This window comes from Artemia sp. Qi Xiang Cuo, chromosome 2, assembly GCF_049724085.1.
Source record: "Artemia sp. Qi Xiang Cuo chromosome 2, ASM4972408v1, whole genome shotgun sequence".
Classification (NCBI taxonomy): domain Eukaryota; kingdom Metazoa; phylum Arthropoda; class Branchiopoda; order Anostraca; family Artemiidae; genus Artemia; species Artemia sp. Qi Xiang Cuo.
Genome location: NC_142795.1, coordinates 55,672,296 through 55,688,121, shown reverse-complemented (window position 1 = coordinate 55,688,121; position 15,826 = coordinate 55,672,296). Strand labels below are relative to the sequence as shown.

Genomic DNA, 15,826 nt, shown 5'->3' with positions numbered 1-15,826 from the left:
TTTTTCTATTTCATTTGTAGCCATTTGGCTTAAAAGTCAATCCTTTAGCGAAATGTAAAATTGTTTTATTTGATGATAGATTTATTCTATGGTCTTGCTTGAGGCTTTCCGCGCTAAAATACAAATCTTTACGATACGCACCGAGATTGACCTATGTCGCATTTATCTCATAATTGGTGTATTTTGGTTGCACAGAAATGTAGCCGAACAAGGTGATAACAAATGAGACATAACAGATTAATTTTAACTGTAGTTTCTGGATAATTGTTTTAGTAAGAAAAGAGTAAGATTCGGGAAGAAAAAACTTCAACACTTCTTCCTTGACTATAGTCTTGTGTTAAAATTATTGAATGTTACCGCATGCCGTTTGCTGGCTCTGGTGCTTTTAACGCAACGGACATGCACCGCCGACGCAAGGAAAAACACAAACTTTTCGATGCTGCAGTGTGGTACTAGGGAAAAATATTTGGATCCAGATGTCCAACTGAGCAATTGTTCGGTAGCCTATGAATTTGGTGCTTGTAATCCTGTCTAATTTTCTTTCATTTTTTCTCGGGAATGTTGCTTCTTAAAAGCCAGCTTATTCAGAAAATTCGATCTTTACCAAGAAATCTAAGAAAATAAAATAAAAAACCTCGTGAAATATGACAAGTTTTTTTCTGATTACTTATCAATTTTAATCCTATGACTATTTATAGATATTGTTATAAACACCTGACAACACTGTTTTCCAACTGGATCATCATTACCGATAGCTTTAAGGCACACCTAAACTGCCTAATACCCTACCCCTTTTTTCAGCATTTGTGGATGGGCCAGTTGGATTGATATTTGTACGTCCTAGGGCTAGGTCTTGATTTTGAACTTACCGGGACGTATACGGAAATGGGAATGTTCTATGGGGGCATGCCGAGTAATTCCAGATTTGAATTGAAAGGCGCCATCTTTTCCAAAATTCTTATTTATTCATTTCACTGAGGAATACAATTTGTATTTTTTTTACTCTATTTTAATATTGCTTAATTCTTTCCTTTGTAGCTTGAAACGTTGCTCCAAAAAGGGTAATAGGGTATGTGCCGAAAAAAGATTGGCATTAAATGGAAAAAAATACTGGGGTGCACAAGGCCAAAATTTTGACGGGGTTATTCACATTTTAATAGTTTTGAATTACTTTTTCGCCAATTTTTTCTTGTGGGTGCTCAGGTGACTCTTAGGGATTCCTTCTATCTCTATCCTGTTATACTAGTAATTCAATTACTCAACTCAATACTTTTCGATATATTTTTCTTTGTATTGTTGGAGCCGCTATGCAAACCTTGTTTTCTGAGCTTATTTTCTTTTTTGTGCCAATTTTATCATGTTTTTACAGAAATACTTTAAAATTACTCTCTTTGATGCCAAAACGTGACCAACGAAACTAAAGTGAATGATTCAGTAATGTTGGCTCTATGCACAACTTTAGTGTAAGGCAAAATTTTGCAAACAATGTCTTGTATTGTTTTTGTTCTTTTATATTGGTTTCTTTTGTTATTTTTTATCGAAACTGAAAAGTTCTGATGTATTTAAAATATTTTTCTACTCACTGAATGAAAACTAAACCCAAGTAAATTGATTGTGGTCATTATTTTGTCTTCTTTATTATTTGACAGTTTTTCTTATAAATTCTTGGCACTGTTGGAAATGTTCATTTTCTTTTGATTTATGCTTGCATTCTTCGTGTCAGGAGTTTAAGTTTGTTTGTCAGTGTACTTTAAGCTTTCTAAATTAAAACAGGGGTTGAAGATAAGTTAAAATTGGATTATTCATATTGAACTTCTTAATACGCTTGTTGGTTGAACTTACTGAAATTTGATATGGTGATTGCTTTGTGAGGTTTATTTAAGTACATTTTTCGGCGTTTGCGAATTATCAAATCGTGTAAAACAATATTTGATTTTGGCATTTCGAAATGCGTTTTATTATAAAACTTTCGAAAAAAAGACATAAAATTAACAGAAAAGCGAAGAAAATAGGGTTTTGGACTTTTTTGATTGTTATTGAAATCAATTGTTGATCCAAACGAGTTTGTTTGTTTTTTGTTGTTTTTTTCGTCAAAGATATGGAAAAAAAGGCATACGCGCACACTTTTTTTTTAAGAAGAAGAAAGGTTTAATCAACACTTAAAAATAACAAGGCCTGAAGCAAAGCTTGTTTAGGTAAATAATCACCCCACTAGGCCTAAATATAAATCAACTTACGAAAGGTGACGACAATGAACCCCCTCTCCCCCCCCCCCCCAAAAAAAGACGAAAAATCAAATAAAAACCAAGAAATCCAACAGTTTGATCAATTTAATAAATAAAGAAACTAGAGAACACATCTCCCATCCTTTTCATAAACCCTACAACAATAGTTTTTCAGCAACCTTCGAACCTCACTTGGGTTTGATTCCTGCACAGTATTATGTGGCAAACTATTCCAGGCACTAGGGCAAACATGACGCAAAGAAAACTTTGCTCGTCTAGTAACTACTCACAACTGTAGTAACTAAACTGACTTGAACTCCTTGTATTATGCTTGTGAACACTTGAAACCGGTAAAAAAAGACCGCTGTTGAGTGAAACGTCTGAGACGTAATTAATCTTAAAAATTTTTATTGTACATATTAATATTGTATAAATCTCGATTTGACGATGGTAGTAAATATTGCACGCGACTAAAGAAGAATCATTAGCTGGATTTGCTAATAAAATATCTAGCCATGCTTCTTGAAATTGCCGAAGAGCTTAAAGCTTAATCATACCAATTATTAGTTCCCTATGCCAGAATAGTTTGTAGTTATAATGAGCCTTTCACATTTTCTGTCCTTAGATGGTATGAAATTGAATCAGATTTTTAAGTTCAGTTGCACATTTCAAATCCATTTATGGAATTTGGTGACTTCACTAGCTAATCATAAGCTCGGGTATTTCTAAAGATCTACTTTGCTCGTGGTATTTTTAAATGTTTTAATATCCAGATTTGGTGCACTTACGCCATGTTGTTGAATTATTCAGTAATCGCTGATTCGAAATGTCATAAGCATGAAAATAAATAAATTTTTGAACAACAAGTACCTTCTAAGCCGTCAAGACACGGTAGAAAATAGTTTCCATATTAGAAGCTTCAATTATCGGGAGCATGCGTACGAAGGAAAAAGGAGACTTTGAAATACCAAGGACATCAAAATCAAAACAATCTTTGCCCTGTGGACCAATTGGCAATATGTTGATTCCCAAGACAATTATGCCTTAGGAGGAAAGCTACACCATCTATAGGTGTTTGGTGTTAAATGGTTTGTTTTTTTTTTGCTTATTTTTTACTCTCGATTGCTTTTCTTGTTTTGATTTGGTGCCTGTTTCCACCAAAAACAGCTTAGCTTCTTACGGAGGTGTTTCTCATTAGATTGTTCATTTAGGTGTTTCTCAAGATTGAACTCCTGATTTTCCCTAATTTTTAAAGATATATGAGACTATCTCAGTTTTCCCTTAACTAATTCAAACAATGACATTTTCACTATCCTTGGTACTCTTAGGCATTACATAACTACATTTGTTAAGATTTTTGGGCGTTCTTAGCAAAAAAAAAAATCCGTTTATAGTGCAGTCAATATTTTTATGAACCCGAGTATCATATTTTTTTGAGATTGATTTCGTTTAGTTAATAATCTAGAATAATTCTTAAGTAAGGAACAAGCGGTAGTCATGGAACCTTCTCGTAACGCCCCTGAGAATTTCAGGCACAAATAGGGACCCATTACTGCTAATTCCAGTCACCCTTCAGCCATTGATCGTCCTGCACAAGGACTTACCCAAGGGAAGGGTTTAGATCCCCTTGATCCATACAAATGTCCTTTTTTCGAATTTCTGGGCACTTATTCAATTTATCAAATAGAATTTGTGCTTTATCATTGAAATCCCCCCCCCAAAAAAAATAGGTCTTTCGCATGGGCCTGTTCCAGCTCAGTATCTTTTGTGGAATGCGCTGCTATGATTGGGCCACTAGTGGGTGTCAAAATCATGCCCGGGAGAAGTCTCCTTCCCCCTGTATTTGTGAAGTGTAGGTCGTGGTGCATGATGAAATCCCATGAGGAGCAATCCAAGGTGGGAGAATGAAGTTCTCTTGCGAGTGCCTCCTGTTGGGTGAAAAGTTCTCTTAAAGATCAAGTGGCGCTTGGTGTTGATGCCTGGCAAATGGTGGGTGACTCCCCCGTCTCTTTTGAGGGACGAGTTTTGCCTACCCATGCCGGTCTCAACCCGGTTGCTGATGCTATCAGGATTGTGGGGGAGGGGAATAGTGAACACCTCGATACTACCAAGGAAAGATTTTCTGCAAAGAAAAAAAAAGAAATAGGCAAGCCTTATCTCATAATACCGTGCCCAGAGCAGTGCCAGTAGCCCATTGGCTAATGGTAAGAAATGTTGGTGGTAGTTGGGAAAAGCGGCTATTGGTAGTATTTGGGGAAAGCTTTTGTATTTTGTACGGGAATGTAAAGAATTTGTAGATTTCTGGAAAGAATTATTCAGGGAAAGTTTTATTGATAAAATAATTGGATAAGAATAATGAGAAGGAAGGATTTTGAAAAAAAATTCTAAAGCTGGGAAATTCCTGAGACTAGGACTGAACCCCAAAGGTCTTTCTTTTGAAAGTTTATGATGTATTGTATCTGTTATTTCGATTAGTCTCAATAATAAAAGTTATTATGAAAGTATTTATGGGAAGTTCAAGATAGCCCGAAATCCCTTGAAAATGGCGTTGGATCGAAAAGAAAAGTGCACCATTGGAATCGCCATTGCCCAAAACTTGAAGCCCATAGTGGAAACTTACAGCCCACCACTTTGAATAACAAATAAAATCACTTTTTTTTGTACGGGTAGCACTGATGTATCCTTTTTTTTCACCGCTAGTGGGGCCCTGGAACATCATAGAGAACTGTTTAAGGGCTCCTTTGAAAGGAATTCGCAATATCTAGCGCTTCTTGTAATTAGCAAAAGACAATATTGTATGAAATGCAATTATTGACAGACAACTACATCTTCATATGCATGATGACATGACACAAGTATTTTTTGACAATGGATATGATATCATAATGATTTGATTCTTTTATTATAAGTGAAAGTGGTGGATACAGTGAATATATTAAAAGTAGAATAGCCAAGGCACAGGGTGCTTTTTCACAGTTGAAAAAAGTTTGGAAAAATAGGAAGATAAATCATCGAACCAAGATTAGAATATTGGAAGCTACATTGATGACACAGGTCAAGTATGGTTCTGGAACGTGGGTGCTTCGAATTTGTTAGATGTTTTTTAGAGGAATTATCTACGGGTAATTTTGGGTACCCATTTGACTTATCATATTCCCAAAAGTAAGCTGTACGAAAAATGTGGTTCTATCCTGCTTTCTAGGGCTATAGTGAGAGAAAGGTTGAGATGGTTAGGAAACGTTTCGCAGATGAATGATGACAGATTACCAAAGATCGTCCTTTTCGGCCGTCCATCTGGGTCCCCAATAGAGTGGAAAGAAGTCGTAAAAAAGGATTTAAAGGAAACTGAAACTTTATTGGGAGGGTGTAAAGAGAGAAGCTTCAAATAGACTGGTATGGAGGAGAAGCGCGCGCAGCTGGGTTGGCCTCAGGAGGCTTGGTGCTGCAGTGAATAATCAATAGCAGTAGTTTTAGTAGTAGTATTCATATGTTCATTTGCTCTTCCACTGCCTTCATAAGCTGAGAAGGGGAATTTGAAGACAACATAGCTTTTGATTTTAACAAAGTAAGAATACATTCTGTGTGATTTTCAAATTTTTGTTGTATTTAAGTAAGGTATTCAGGAAAAGAACAAATTCACTCCGAGGCACATATAAGAGGAATTAAAATGACAAAAAATGGCAAATGTCTTGTACGTTTAACACTGCATAAATATCATTTCGACAAAACATGTCTAAAAGATCGTTTGAAGTACCTTAACCAAACCAAAATGTCCCACACATAGAGCTTTATTGTAATAATATAGCTCTAATGTAATAATATATTACATAATAATGTAAAACATATTATTTTCCTATAAGATTGTTTTGTATTTGGTTATCATTGTTATGCAGAAATATTACTAATTTGTTGTCATTAAAAAATTGGAAATCAGTCAAAACAGCATAGAATTGTTATTTTATGTGGTACAAATGGCTATAGTACCCATAAAGGCGTTGTTTTGCCTTTTTTGTCAAATATTAATGATATTTTGTTACTTTTGGAATAAATGTTATAGTGTAAAATATGTATGTCAGAGATTGTCAGATGCAACGTATTCTAGGCATTCTTTGAATAAATAACATTTGCTAGGCCATTATAGTAGAATATGGCATCTATAGAATTGTCATGTTATGTAGTATGAATGCTTATGATGTGCTAGTGAAACATTGTTTTACCTTTTTTGCCAACCTGGTTCAATGAGGCATCTCTCGAGAAAAATAACAGAGAATTCTTTTTTCCTTTTTCATAAGTTTCTTTTTTTACTAGTACTGAGAGAACAGAAGTCTATGCACACTTAAAATTTAATTGTATTGAAACAAAGAGAAGAATTATTTTTAAAGTTTTTATTGAATTGAAACTAAAAAAAACTATGCTTATCTATTGAATTTGAGGTTCTACAGGTAGGCCCTATACACTCAAAAATTTGTCCATGGTCCATAAATAGTAGTCCCAAAAAATGAATAATTTCTTATTTTACCTCACCAAAAAGAAATTTTTGTGACCAGCTGTATTATTCTAGTATCCTTAAATGTATAAACATCAGTTTGTATTGTCGTGTTTAGTCAGAGAAAGCGTTGCATTATGTATATATATATTTTTCTCTTCCTTTAAGATATGTCAAGTCAAAGCGACCGACGATATCACCAAATTTCAATTTCCTTGGGCAGCTACTTGAATGGGAAAGGCAATTAGAGTTAGAACGGTCGATTGAATACCCGATCAAAGTGACTTCTGCGCCGATTCTACCAAAGCGTCCAACTACTCTTCGAGGTCTTCCTCACGCACTTTCCCTTTCAGTGGGGATAAAAACACCATTAGAAACAGTTTACGGTAGTTCAGAATCTAGTCCAAGTGGGGAAAGTCCTGCTGCAAAAACACCACAAGAGATTAATCAGCTTGAATTTCCCCGCCCTGCTCTTTCTGACCTGTCACCGACCACACAGCTTTCAAATTTGACGTTTGAAAATTTCGGAGAGCGTGTTTTCTCCAAGTCAGCTACCTCTTCGAACCTGAGTTGTGAAAAGCCAAGCTTTCTTTTCAAATCACCTATGACACCATCTATATATTTTGGCTCAACAAAGGAAGAAGAAAAATCGAATGTTTTTCTGTCACATAGACGCTCTAGTGAAACCTGCACTCGTAGTTTTTCTATTAAATTCTCTGACGGAAATCAGAAATCATTTGAAAGTAAATCTAGCCATACTGAAATTAGCATATCCCGGCGTCGCTTTGATGACAATGAACTTAAGCGAACTAGTCCTCAATCCGTATCTATTCATACCAAAAGACAAGCAATGTCGTCGGATAGATATGCAAGAAGTGATAGTGCCACCACGAGTGGTATTGGATCAGAAGTTAGTGATGATATCTCCATGGAGACTAGCAGTGTGTGTGGTAGTGTGGTGTCGAATGAAGAGAGTGATGATGGTGTTTTCTTAGAGATGGTGACAAGAAGAAGACCCAGGCCTTGTTCTCTCTTGGGACTCACACCAACAAGAGAGGTTCAACAAATTGTAAGTATTCTGCTGAATTTCTAAATATCCGCATAATTGTTTACTAAAAGAACATGATAAAAATTGATAATTCGCACAAGGAAACAAATTCCAGCTTTCTAAAGAAGTCAAGCTAATTTATGCAAAATTATATACGTATTTTCCATTGTCATTCTAAAATTAGGATAATAAATACACAAGTTTGGGGATCAGGATGTTTCTAAGCCTAAATGTATAAAACTTTCCCTATCAATTGAGGGAGATATCGCCCCAGCTCCCCTGTCTAAAGGAACAGTAACAGTAACCACTGTTTCTTGTTATGATGTTACGAAAGGTCTAATATAGAATAGGCAGGTGTAAGAGCTTCTCAGTGTGGATTGACAATAAAAGGTGTCAAATAAAGATCGAAAGCAAAACTACCCTCCTCAGCACTTACCTCCCAATGTTTTTTTCCCTGTATTGAAGGTTGTAACGATTAATATGTTGACTCCTCTTTTATAAGAGTTTGTCAAATAATTGCATTATTTTATGGATTTCCCCCTTGTGTTCTTAATTAGAAGGGAGTTAACTTTTCATTTTTTTAAAAGCTTGTTAGAGCCTCAAAAAAGGTTAGATTATTCGGAAATCTTAAAAACCTGTGCATATCATAGGAACTGTCCCACTCTTCTTCCTGCCTTTGTTTCTCAAGTAGAGTTGCATGAAATGAATGGCAAACGTTTTGCGTCGATATCGATTGATGATATTATGAATCCGAAAATCAAAGTGTAGGTTTGACGTTTTCAAGTTGTTAGAGGACAGTGGGGAGTGGCAAATAAAGAATCCTTAACTTTCATTTCTTTGAACTAAGACGGATGAGCTGAATTTACACTTAAAATATTTCTCCAAATTTAGATAAATAAATAAGAGAAAAAAAAAGGGGAAGCCTAGCTCATTGCCCCTTTCTGACAATATTCATGTTGTGTTCCCTTTTTTGGCTATCATGGTGAGAAGTGTTTTCTAAACCAGATGTTACGACTCTTTGAAACGTTGTGTAATAGTGTCAAAGAGGCTGTGGTAACGGGGTTATTTTTTATAGGATTTTACTTCAAAATTAATTTCAAACTTAAAATACGAGAATGTTGCGCAAAGCTTTAATTATCACCATAGTATTTTTTAGAAAAGGCTTTTCTTTTATTTGCCAGTAATTGTAGTTACCGTTACTACTCTGTGCACACTTTTTTTGCGACTTTCTAGACAGTTAGTTCTGTTATAATAGATGTATGCAAATTGTAGCTTACTGGCAAAAAGCTTCAGGAATGAGACACTATTTGTCATTACGCCAATAATCCTGCAGAGGTTCTTTATTTCTTTTAATTGTAAATGCCACAAGATACAGATCAATCGCAACTTGATATGATTGTTATATTGGTAGCTAACACATCCCTTGGTCGCTTAGGCCTTCGGCCCTCCACCTTTGCAAATATAGCATTGCTTCGCTTCTCTTCGCTCGTTAGGCTGACTATGCTATAAAATTTGAAAATAATCTAAGCTATAAAAAAAGAAAGAAAAAGACAGAAATGTGATGTCACGATAACGAGCCTAGGAGGGTCATAAATCTGAACCCTTTTTTTGCGTGGACCGAAGGCCCAATAGAGTTGACGGAGACAACAGAAAAGAGGAAGGGAGCCTCTGTACTTCAATTAAAAAACTTTGTTATTTCTATATGGTTTATGAGAGCATTTTAGGAATTCTCTTTTCGTTATAGTTGTATGCTGTTCACAAGGACTGGGACTCCATTAATGTCGATTGTGGACATTCCGCTTACATGATTTCGTTTGGTACTATCCTTCCTCTAATGCCGTTACAGTTGTATTAAATCACTAAAGTTCAAGCTTTCCGAGTCTCTCAAATTCACCTCAGTAGGTATCAGTTTGGCTATTGAGTTGCTGTGACTAATTGGAATATAACAACAGAGAGGCTGTACATTTAGGCTGTACATTGCTTATACATTTATTAGGCTTCGGTTGTTTGTTTCTCCTGCAAATTTTTTTAATCGTTTTTTTTTTTTTAGGGATCGGACTTAGTATCACCGGCATCAAGCAGCCGAGAATCGCCATTTACCCCAAGTATAGGAAGGAAAAGAACTGAAATTGTTTTTGATTTTGAAAAGCCTTCCACGTCGCAAGTTACCGTTTTAGAAACAATGCCAGAAAGGTGAGTTATCGTTTATCTCAAGCACTTCCTGAATGATTATAAAATTCTGTGTGAACAGAATAAATACGCAAAAAACACTAAAAAAGCAAGTCCTTCAAGCTCAGGCTCATATTTGCTGGCCGTCTCGTGCACGCCACATATGCCGAGAAGCGACCAAGCAAATTGAATTTATCATTTCTTTTAATTGTTCGTGAACATAGCTGCACAGCTGCTCACACCTTAGGGGTAGGAAAGAGGCTCTGAGAGCCTCTGATGTTTTCCTAAGAGATGGGTAGAAAAAAAATATATATATTAGCTTTGGCCGGCACCTTCCAATGCTTCCTCTGGGGTGATTCTTTATGCGAATCTCAGGAGGGGGATTAGGAAACTCTTGTGTGCAGCTATATCTCTATCCCCTGTGTGTGATGACAGAATCATACCTGCATACCTGTATGCAAGTATGGTTTTGTCGCAGTCATCGGCAAATATAAATATTTGTAAATATGTTAATTTCAACTGTATTCTGAAGAGTGATGTCTCGTAGTGAAATTGACGCGTTTATACATATTTTTCGGATTTACCGAAAACAAACCGCTTTCCTTTTAATAATAGATATTTAGTAGTAGTTGCGAGATCAGTTTTGGCCACAGCATTTGACATGGGTTGCCCAAACTGACACATACAACATGTGCACCTGAACATGTGTGTAAATAAATAACTAGTCCGAACTTCTTCATTAATGATTTTAATAATAGTAATGACCTATAACAATGGCAAGAATAATAGAAACATTAACATATTGAACAACAGTTATTGCTTTTGAGTAAGCAATCAGTGCAAACCTAACACCTTCTATCTGACGGTCTTCTTTCAAAACCCCTAATTTTCAAAACACCTAAGTTGTTCTCCTATATGGGATTTTCGGCTATGGAGATTCTAATGATGCAGTTATTCTTTTTGATTTGACATTATTTTGTGGGATTCCAGGCTGTTTTTCTAAATTAAAAAATTCCATTTTGCAATAAGATTTTTACCATTAAGAATAATTGAGATAATAGTTAGCATTGCTGAATGAGGTTCCAATGGCGATGGAAAGCTCGATCTTTACTAGATTGTCCCTTGGGAGGGAGGGGTAATCATGATATTTTTTTTTATTCTGCCAGCTTTGTATAGAAGGGGTGGCTGTAGGAACTTAGGATGGCTTCTAGTTTTATTTTTAAGATTTAAAGCGATTGAATTAAAGTAAGTTGCAATTTTTTACAGAATAGTGCATTTTTTGGAATTTATGTACTTAAAAGAGGTTATGGATAGCTGATAATGATATTGACAAACAACGTAACTGGACTTTTCATGACCAATCAATTAACAGTTGGGACTCCCTATCATACTATAAAGGAGTCAAACAAGCCCTTAGGATGAATAATGGCATATTTGATATAATCTATGGCTTCTGAAGTTGTTGGATTGATATTCTAATTTTCAATCCATTGTTTTTAGTGTGTATCAAATGAATTGCCAGCAGTTTTGGGTTTGAGACGATGTTTTGAATAGTTGGATTTCTACTTGAATCCATAAACTTTATCCCTAAGAAATCCTAAAATATTTCTTGGAAAACGGCCACTTCGCCGAAATTTTGTCGCTTATTTTTGATCGTTTCATTTGTTACGGTTGACAGATCGGGGCTTTTTCGGCCCTCTTTGACGTCCATTGCTTCCGTTGGTTGGTGCTCGGGCCTCAGCTCTTAATAGTCCAAAAGTAATCTGAACCACTGTAAAATCACAAGGAAATTACCTGTGAAAACAAATAGTTAAAATCTTGACCAAAAAAACCCAAAACACCTTTAAAATTTTGCCAAAACGCAGGAAGATGCTTTATAAAAATCCACAGGTTTATAGATCGAAAATTCAGTAGTACATAAGACACACCATTATTTTTTTTGCATGTTCTATCATTTAAGGGATGTTTCCCATAAAACCCTGATAAATAGATAATAGAATAAGTAGATGTCTAATCCCTCTTGATTCCTGCAAATACTTCTAGTCTGCACCTTTATTATTGGCGCTGAGGTGGGGGGGGGGGGGTAATAATGCTCCTATTACGAAAATCTTTTTCCATATAGCATAAAATATTGTATGCACAGGTCTACCGACACAGTGATGGAAAAGGCAAGACAGGCATCATGAGTCTCGCCAGAAAATTTCTTGGAGAGGGGGGGGGGACAAATCCTACCAGCAGCTTTGTATTCAGTTGTTTTAATTGTTAATATTTCTCTTTTCAATTTTTAAACAACGTTTTAATGTATTCAAATATATATACACACATTGTATTTAAGCATCAGAGAACTCTATGGTAGAAGTCGCGATGACACATAATTTTAAATTGATTTTACGTCAAGTTTTAGAGCCATAAATAGGATTGCGAAAAATTTCAGTAAAAAATAAAAACGTGAAACATCTACAAATTCTTGGAGAAAGCATAAAAAAATACACAAAGATCCCATAGTGTTGTTTGAAAACTTAGCGTCTCAGTTTTCTTCTGCTGTTGGTCAAACTTGCTTACCTTCTTGAGGTCCATGTGTGAAATTCGAAGGCTAAGTGAAAGAGGGGACTTTAGCAGGACCTAAAGACACAGAGGTACAGACTGTAGCGATTAACACGAGCAGAGGGAGGCAACAGAATTTTTTTTTTTTTTGATTGTATGTGAAATTTTGCTTTGGAATATCTCTATATGTAAGGGAGGCCAACAATTCTTGTTAAGATTAAAGGCCTGAGCGAATTGAACTCGCTTTATTTAGAGTCATGGGCCCAAGCCGCACCCAAGAAAATTTAGGGCCGAAATGCCTGAGCGATGTAACTGGAGGGAGCTTTTGATAGTCAAGAGGCCAACGAAGTCAGTTAATTTAGGCAGTACAATGTAAAATATATTTTGAATCTATCTGACTAAACTCTCTCCCAGCTTCTATAACCCAACCACCGGTATCATTACTTGATTAAAAATAAATGTACTACAGTTTAATCACTGATGATACTCTATGTTCCTGGATTTGATGACTTATGGAGTTTGAAGCTTTTTTTTAAGAAACCTCCACTATTTGCCGGGCACGTGCGAAAGAACCTATTGTAAAAGTATGAAGAGATAGAGATAAGATGGGTTTTATTTTCAACTAATAATTACATCATACTTAACTGGCACTTACCACATTTTTTTAAATATTATTATCAACCAAACGTAGAAAATGGTAAGAACGTGTGACGCTTTATTAAGCCACTATTGTGGCTTGAGCAGCGTCACACCTGCTCATTTGTGCATAAACCAAACTCATTCACTTTTCCTACTCTTTTCTTACCTTTCAATACTATTCCACCCTCCCGAATAAAAAAAAAACACAAAACACCCCCCCCCCCCAAAAAAAAAACACAAAAAAACTAACAATCAAATATGAATTGTGAAAATATCAAATCTGAAAAGTAGGATTTATAAATACATAAAATCCTACTGTATATTATCAACTTTCATCTTATTGGATTATTAGTTTTATTTATTCTATCCAACCCCCTTTGCAATGATAAAAAGTTACGTATGTTCTTTGGAAATTATGTAAGTAATGTAGATGGAACTTTTTGGATATCTTTCTTTAACTCAAAAGAAGCCTTGTTTTTACTCTAAGGAGGAGTCTTTTGTTAATCTCTTTCATAAACAAATGGAACAAATAAAAAGAATACACGGACCGTATGTGTCTACTATTGCTATCTTTTTTTGTTGAGGGGGGGGGGGTTACTAAGTAGAGCATGAACTTTAAATTCATGTTAGGGTGATCGACTGTAAATTACGGTAAAGGCTAATGAGTCTCTCGAATTACTGGGGATCTAATTCTGTGCCAGAAACATTTTGTAAATAAACCCTCTTGCTTAGCATCTCCAATTTGATTCATGTCATCAACACTTGAATGATGCATCTTTTTTTGTTAAGGGCTCTGTCTGAGCAGTTTGGAAACTGGAAACTTCATATGGAATAGAATTTCTTCCTAATGTTGGTAGGTCATTCTTGTTAGACATCTCTTTTTTGCATGGCTATGTAACAAGAATGATATAATAAACAAGAAATTCATCGTTTACTATTACTACTAGAAGTTTGACCAAATATTAAGTTGTCAAAGAGGAAAAAAAAAAAAAAAAAAAAAAAAAAAAAAAAAAAAAAAAAAAGACATTCCAGCTCCCTCGCAATCTCTTTGAACTGTCTGCTTTGGACACCTCCCAAAAGACTACCCAAGATTTTAGCTCTTTGTTATAGTTTCATCCCAGCCTAATCATAGGTGCCCAAGCTTTCTCGCCCCCCCTTCTTTGTCCCATTCTTGTAAACTATTCTCGGGGGCGGGGGGGGGGGGTCTTGGTGTATATGAGGACATATTCAAGCCGCCAAATTACCACTCCTCTTTCATGTTGTATAGACTTAGTGGGCTTGAATCACTGTTTCTAGAAGATACCTAAGTTCGCACACAGATTATGTTTTTTTGACGAAGAGAAAAGAGCAATAAAGGGAAAGATATTACTTGTGATTCTGCTGCACTGCAAAAATTTACGAATGAAATAGCAGTCGTGCCCTTTCGAAGATATTCTTGTTATTATTCGTGGATTTAACTTGTTGCCTTTTCGTTGACTTGTTGCTACATCTAATTTTAACTGTAGTATTTCGTCCTTGTTTGCCAATGAACTAATCTTATAAATTGTTTCCCTATTAACATACATTAAAGCATGATTCGGCCTATTTGTTATTAAAATAGTGTGTTCGGCGAATTTCATCTGATTAAAGTAATAAAAATAGTCAGTCTAGAAGAATTTTCTGCAGCTTAAGAACAAACGCACATAATTTGTTGTTCATTTATTAAAACCTTTAGTCTTATCAGTTTTTAGTTTCAGCATAGATTATGAGCCTATGAACCAGTGGCATCAAGGAGAGGGCCCCCCAAGACTTTTGCTCTCCCTAAATTTGGAAAATACCTTTTGCGGTATTTTTATTGAAAAATGGCGTTTTGTGGTATTTTCATTAGAAAAATAGCAAAAAAAACCGAAATCGCTCTTCTAGATTTAAAACACACTTCTCTTCCTTAATTTCCGTGAATTGGTACCGCTGTTATAAACATGTTATAAACGTTCAGTAGTTTGTTAAATTTTTCGGTTAAATGAACTAGGGCTACCAGTTTTAAATACCGTACAAACTATGAGACTATACACGTGTTTCAACAGTTTGAAAAAGCTTCATAGGTTCTTAAGACTGCAGACCGCAATTAATTGCTATTTTTATGATCGCAGCGGTCCAGACAAACACCTCTGTGCGCAAATAAAAACGGTAACATTTCAACATTAATGTCTTTGAAATTATAGCGAAGAGGTGAGCTCTTTCCGTATCTTTTGCTGTAAATAGCTTGTGCTTGTGTGACCCTGCTTATCAGTCATCCATTAAAATGGAATTACGTTTCACAAGACGCATCATGAACGACAAATTGAATTTATTTTTGGGCCGAAGTTGTAATCTTATCTCATAAATTCTTATGTTCGATCTTTTTTAATCGATTTGTTCAGAATTATCATCACTATACGCTGTAAGAAGTCTCAGTATGTGACTCGTTTTGAGCTAATAATTTTTTTCTTCTGGATTTGTGTTGCCATGTTGCGTAGTGGAAGCCTCAGTGCTCGTATAGTCTTCCATCAAATACTAGATAAATTCATTTTCAAAAGTTGTCTTCAGAAAGACCTAAAGAATTTCTTGGTTGTATATGTGCATAATTTAGTGTAATATCTGGAATATTAAGCACTGACTTCAGCTTCTTAATGGGAACCTAAAAAGCATGTTGGTTTTAGCTACATCTAAGGTGAATATCGGAAATGCAGATATAAT

The 15,826-nt window shown here is 35.5% G+C and overlaps 2 protein-coding genes across 7 annotated transcripts in view; one reads left to right on the top strand and one right to left on the bottom strand.

Annotated features, from left to right (window-relative positions):
* The window catches only part of LOC148955395 (uncharacterized), a 284,254-nt gene that overhangs the window by 191,882 nt on the left and 76,546 nt on the right, over nt 1-15,826 (bottom strand). The gene's annotated exons all lie outside the window — the stretch shown is intronic.
* Nucleotides 1-15,826, top strand: part of LOC148955397 (dual specificity protein phosphatase 8-like) — a 110,931-nt gene that overhangs the window by 91,168 nt on the left and 3,937 nt on the right. For 5 of the 6 annotated variants that reach the window (XM_089101962.1, XM_089101947.1, XM_089101948.1 and 2 more), the window contains exons 8-9: nt 6,880-7,780; nt 9,810-9,952. In XM_089101962.1, the coding sequence (XP_088958088.1) occupies nt 6,880-7,780; nt 9,810-9,952 (1,044 nt within the window). Of the gene's footprint in view, nt 1-6,879; nt 7,781-9,809; nt 9,953-13,900; nt 13,965-15,826 lie in introns of all 6 variants that reach the window. The other variant, XM_089101969.1, reaches the window with a different exon arrangement.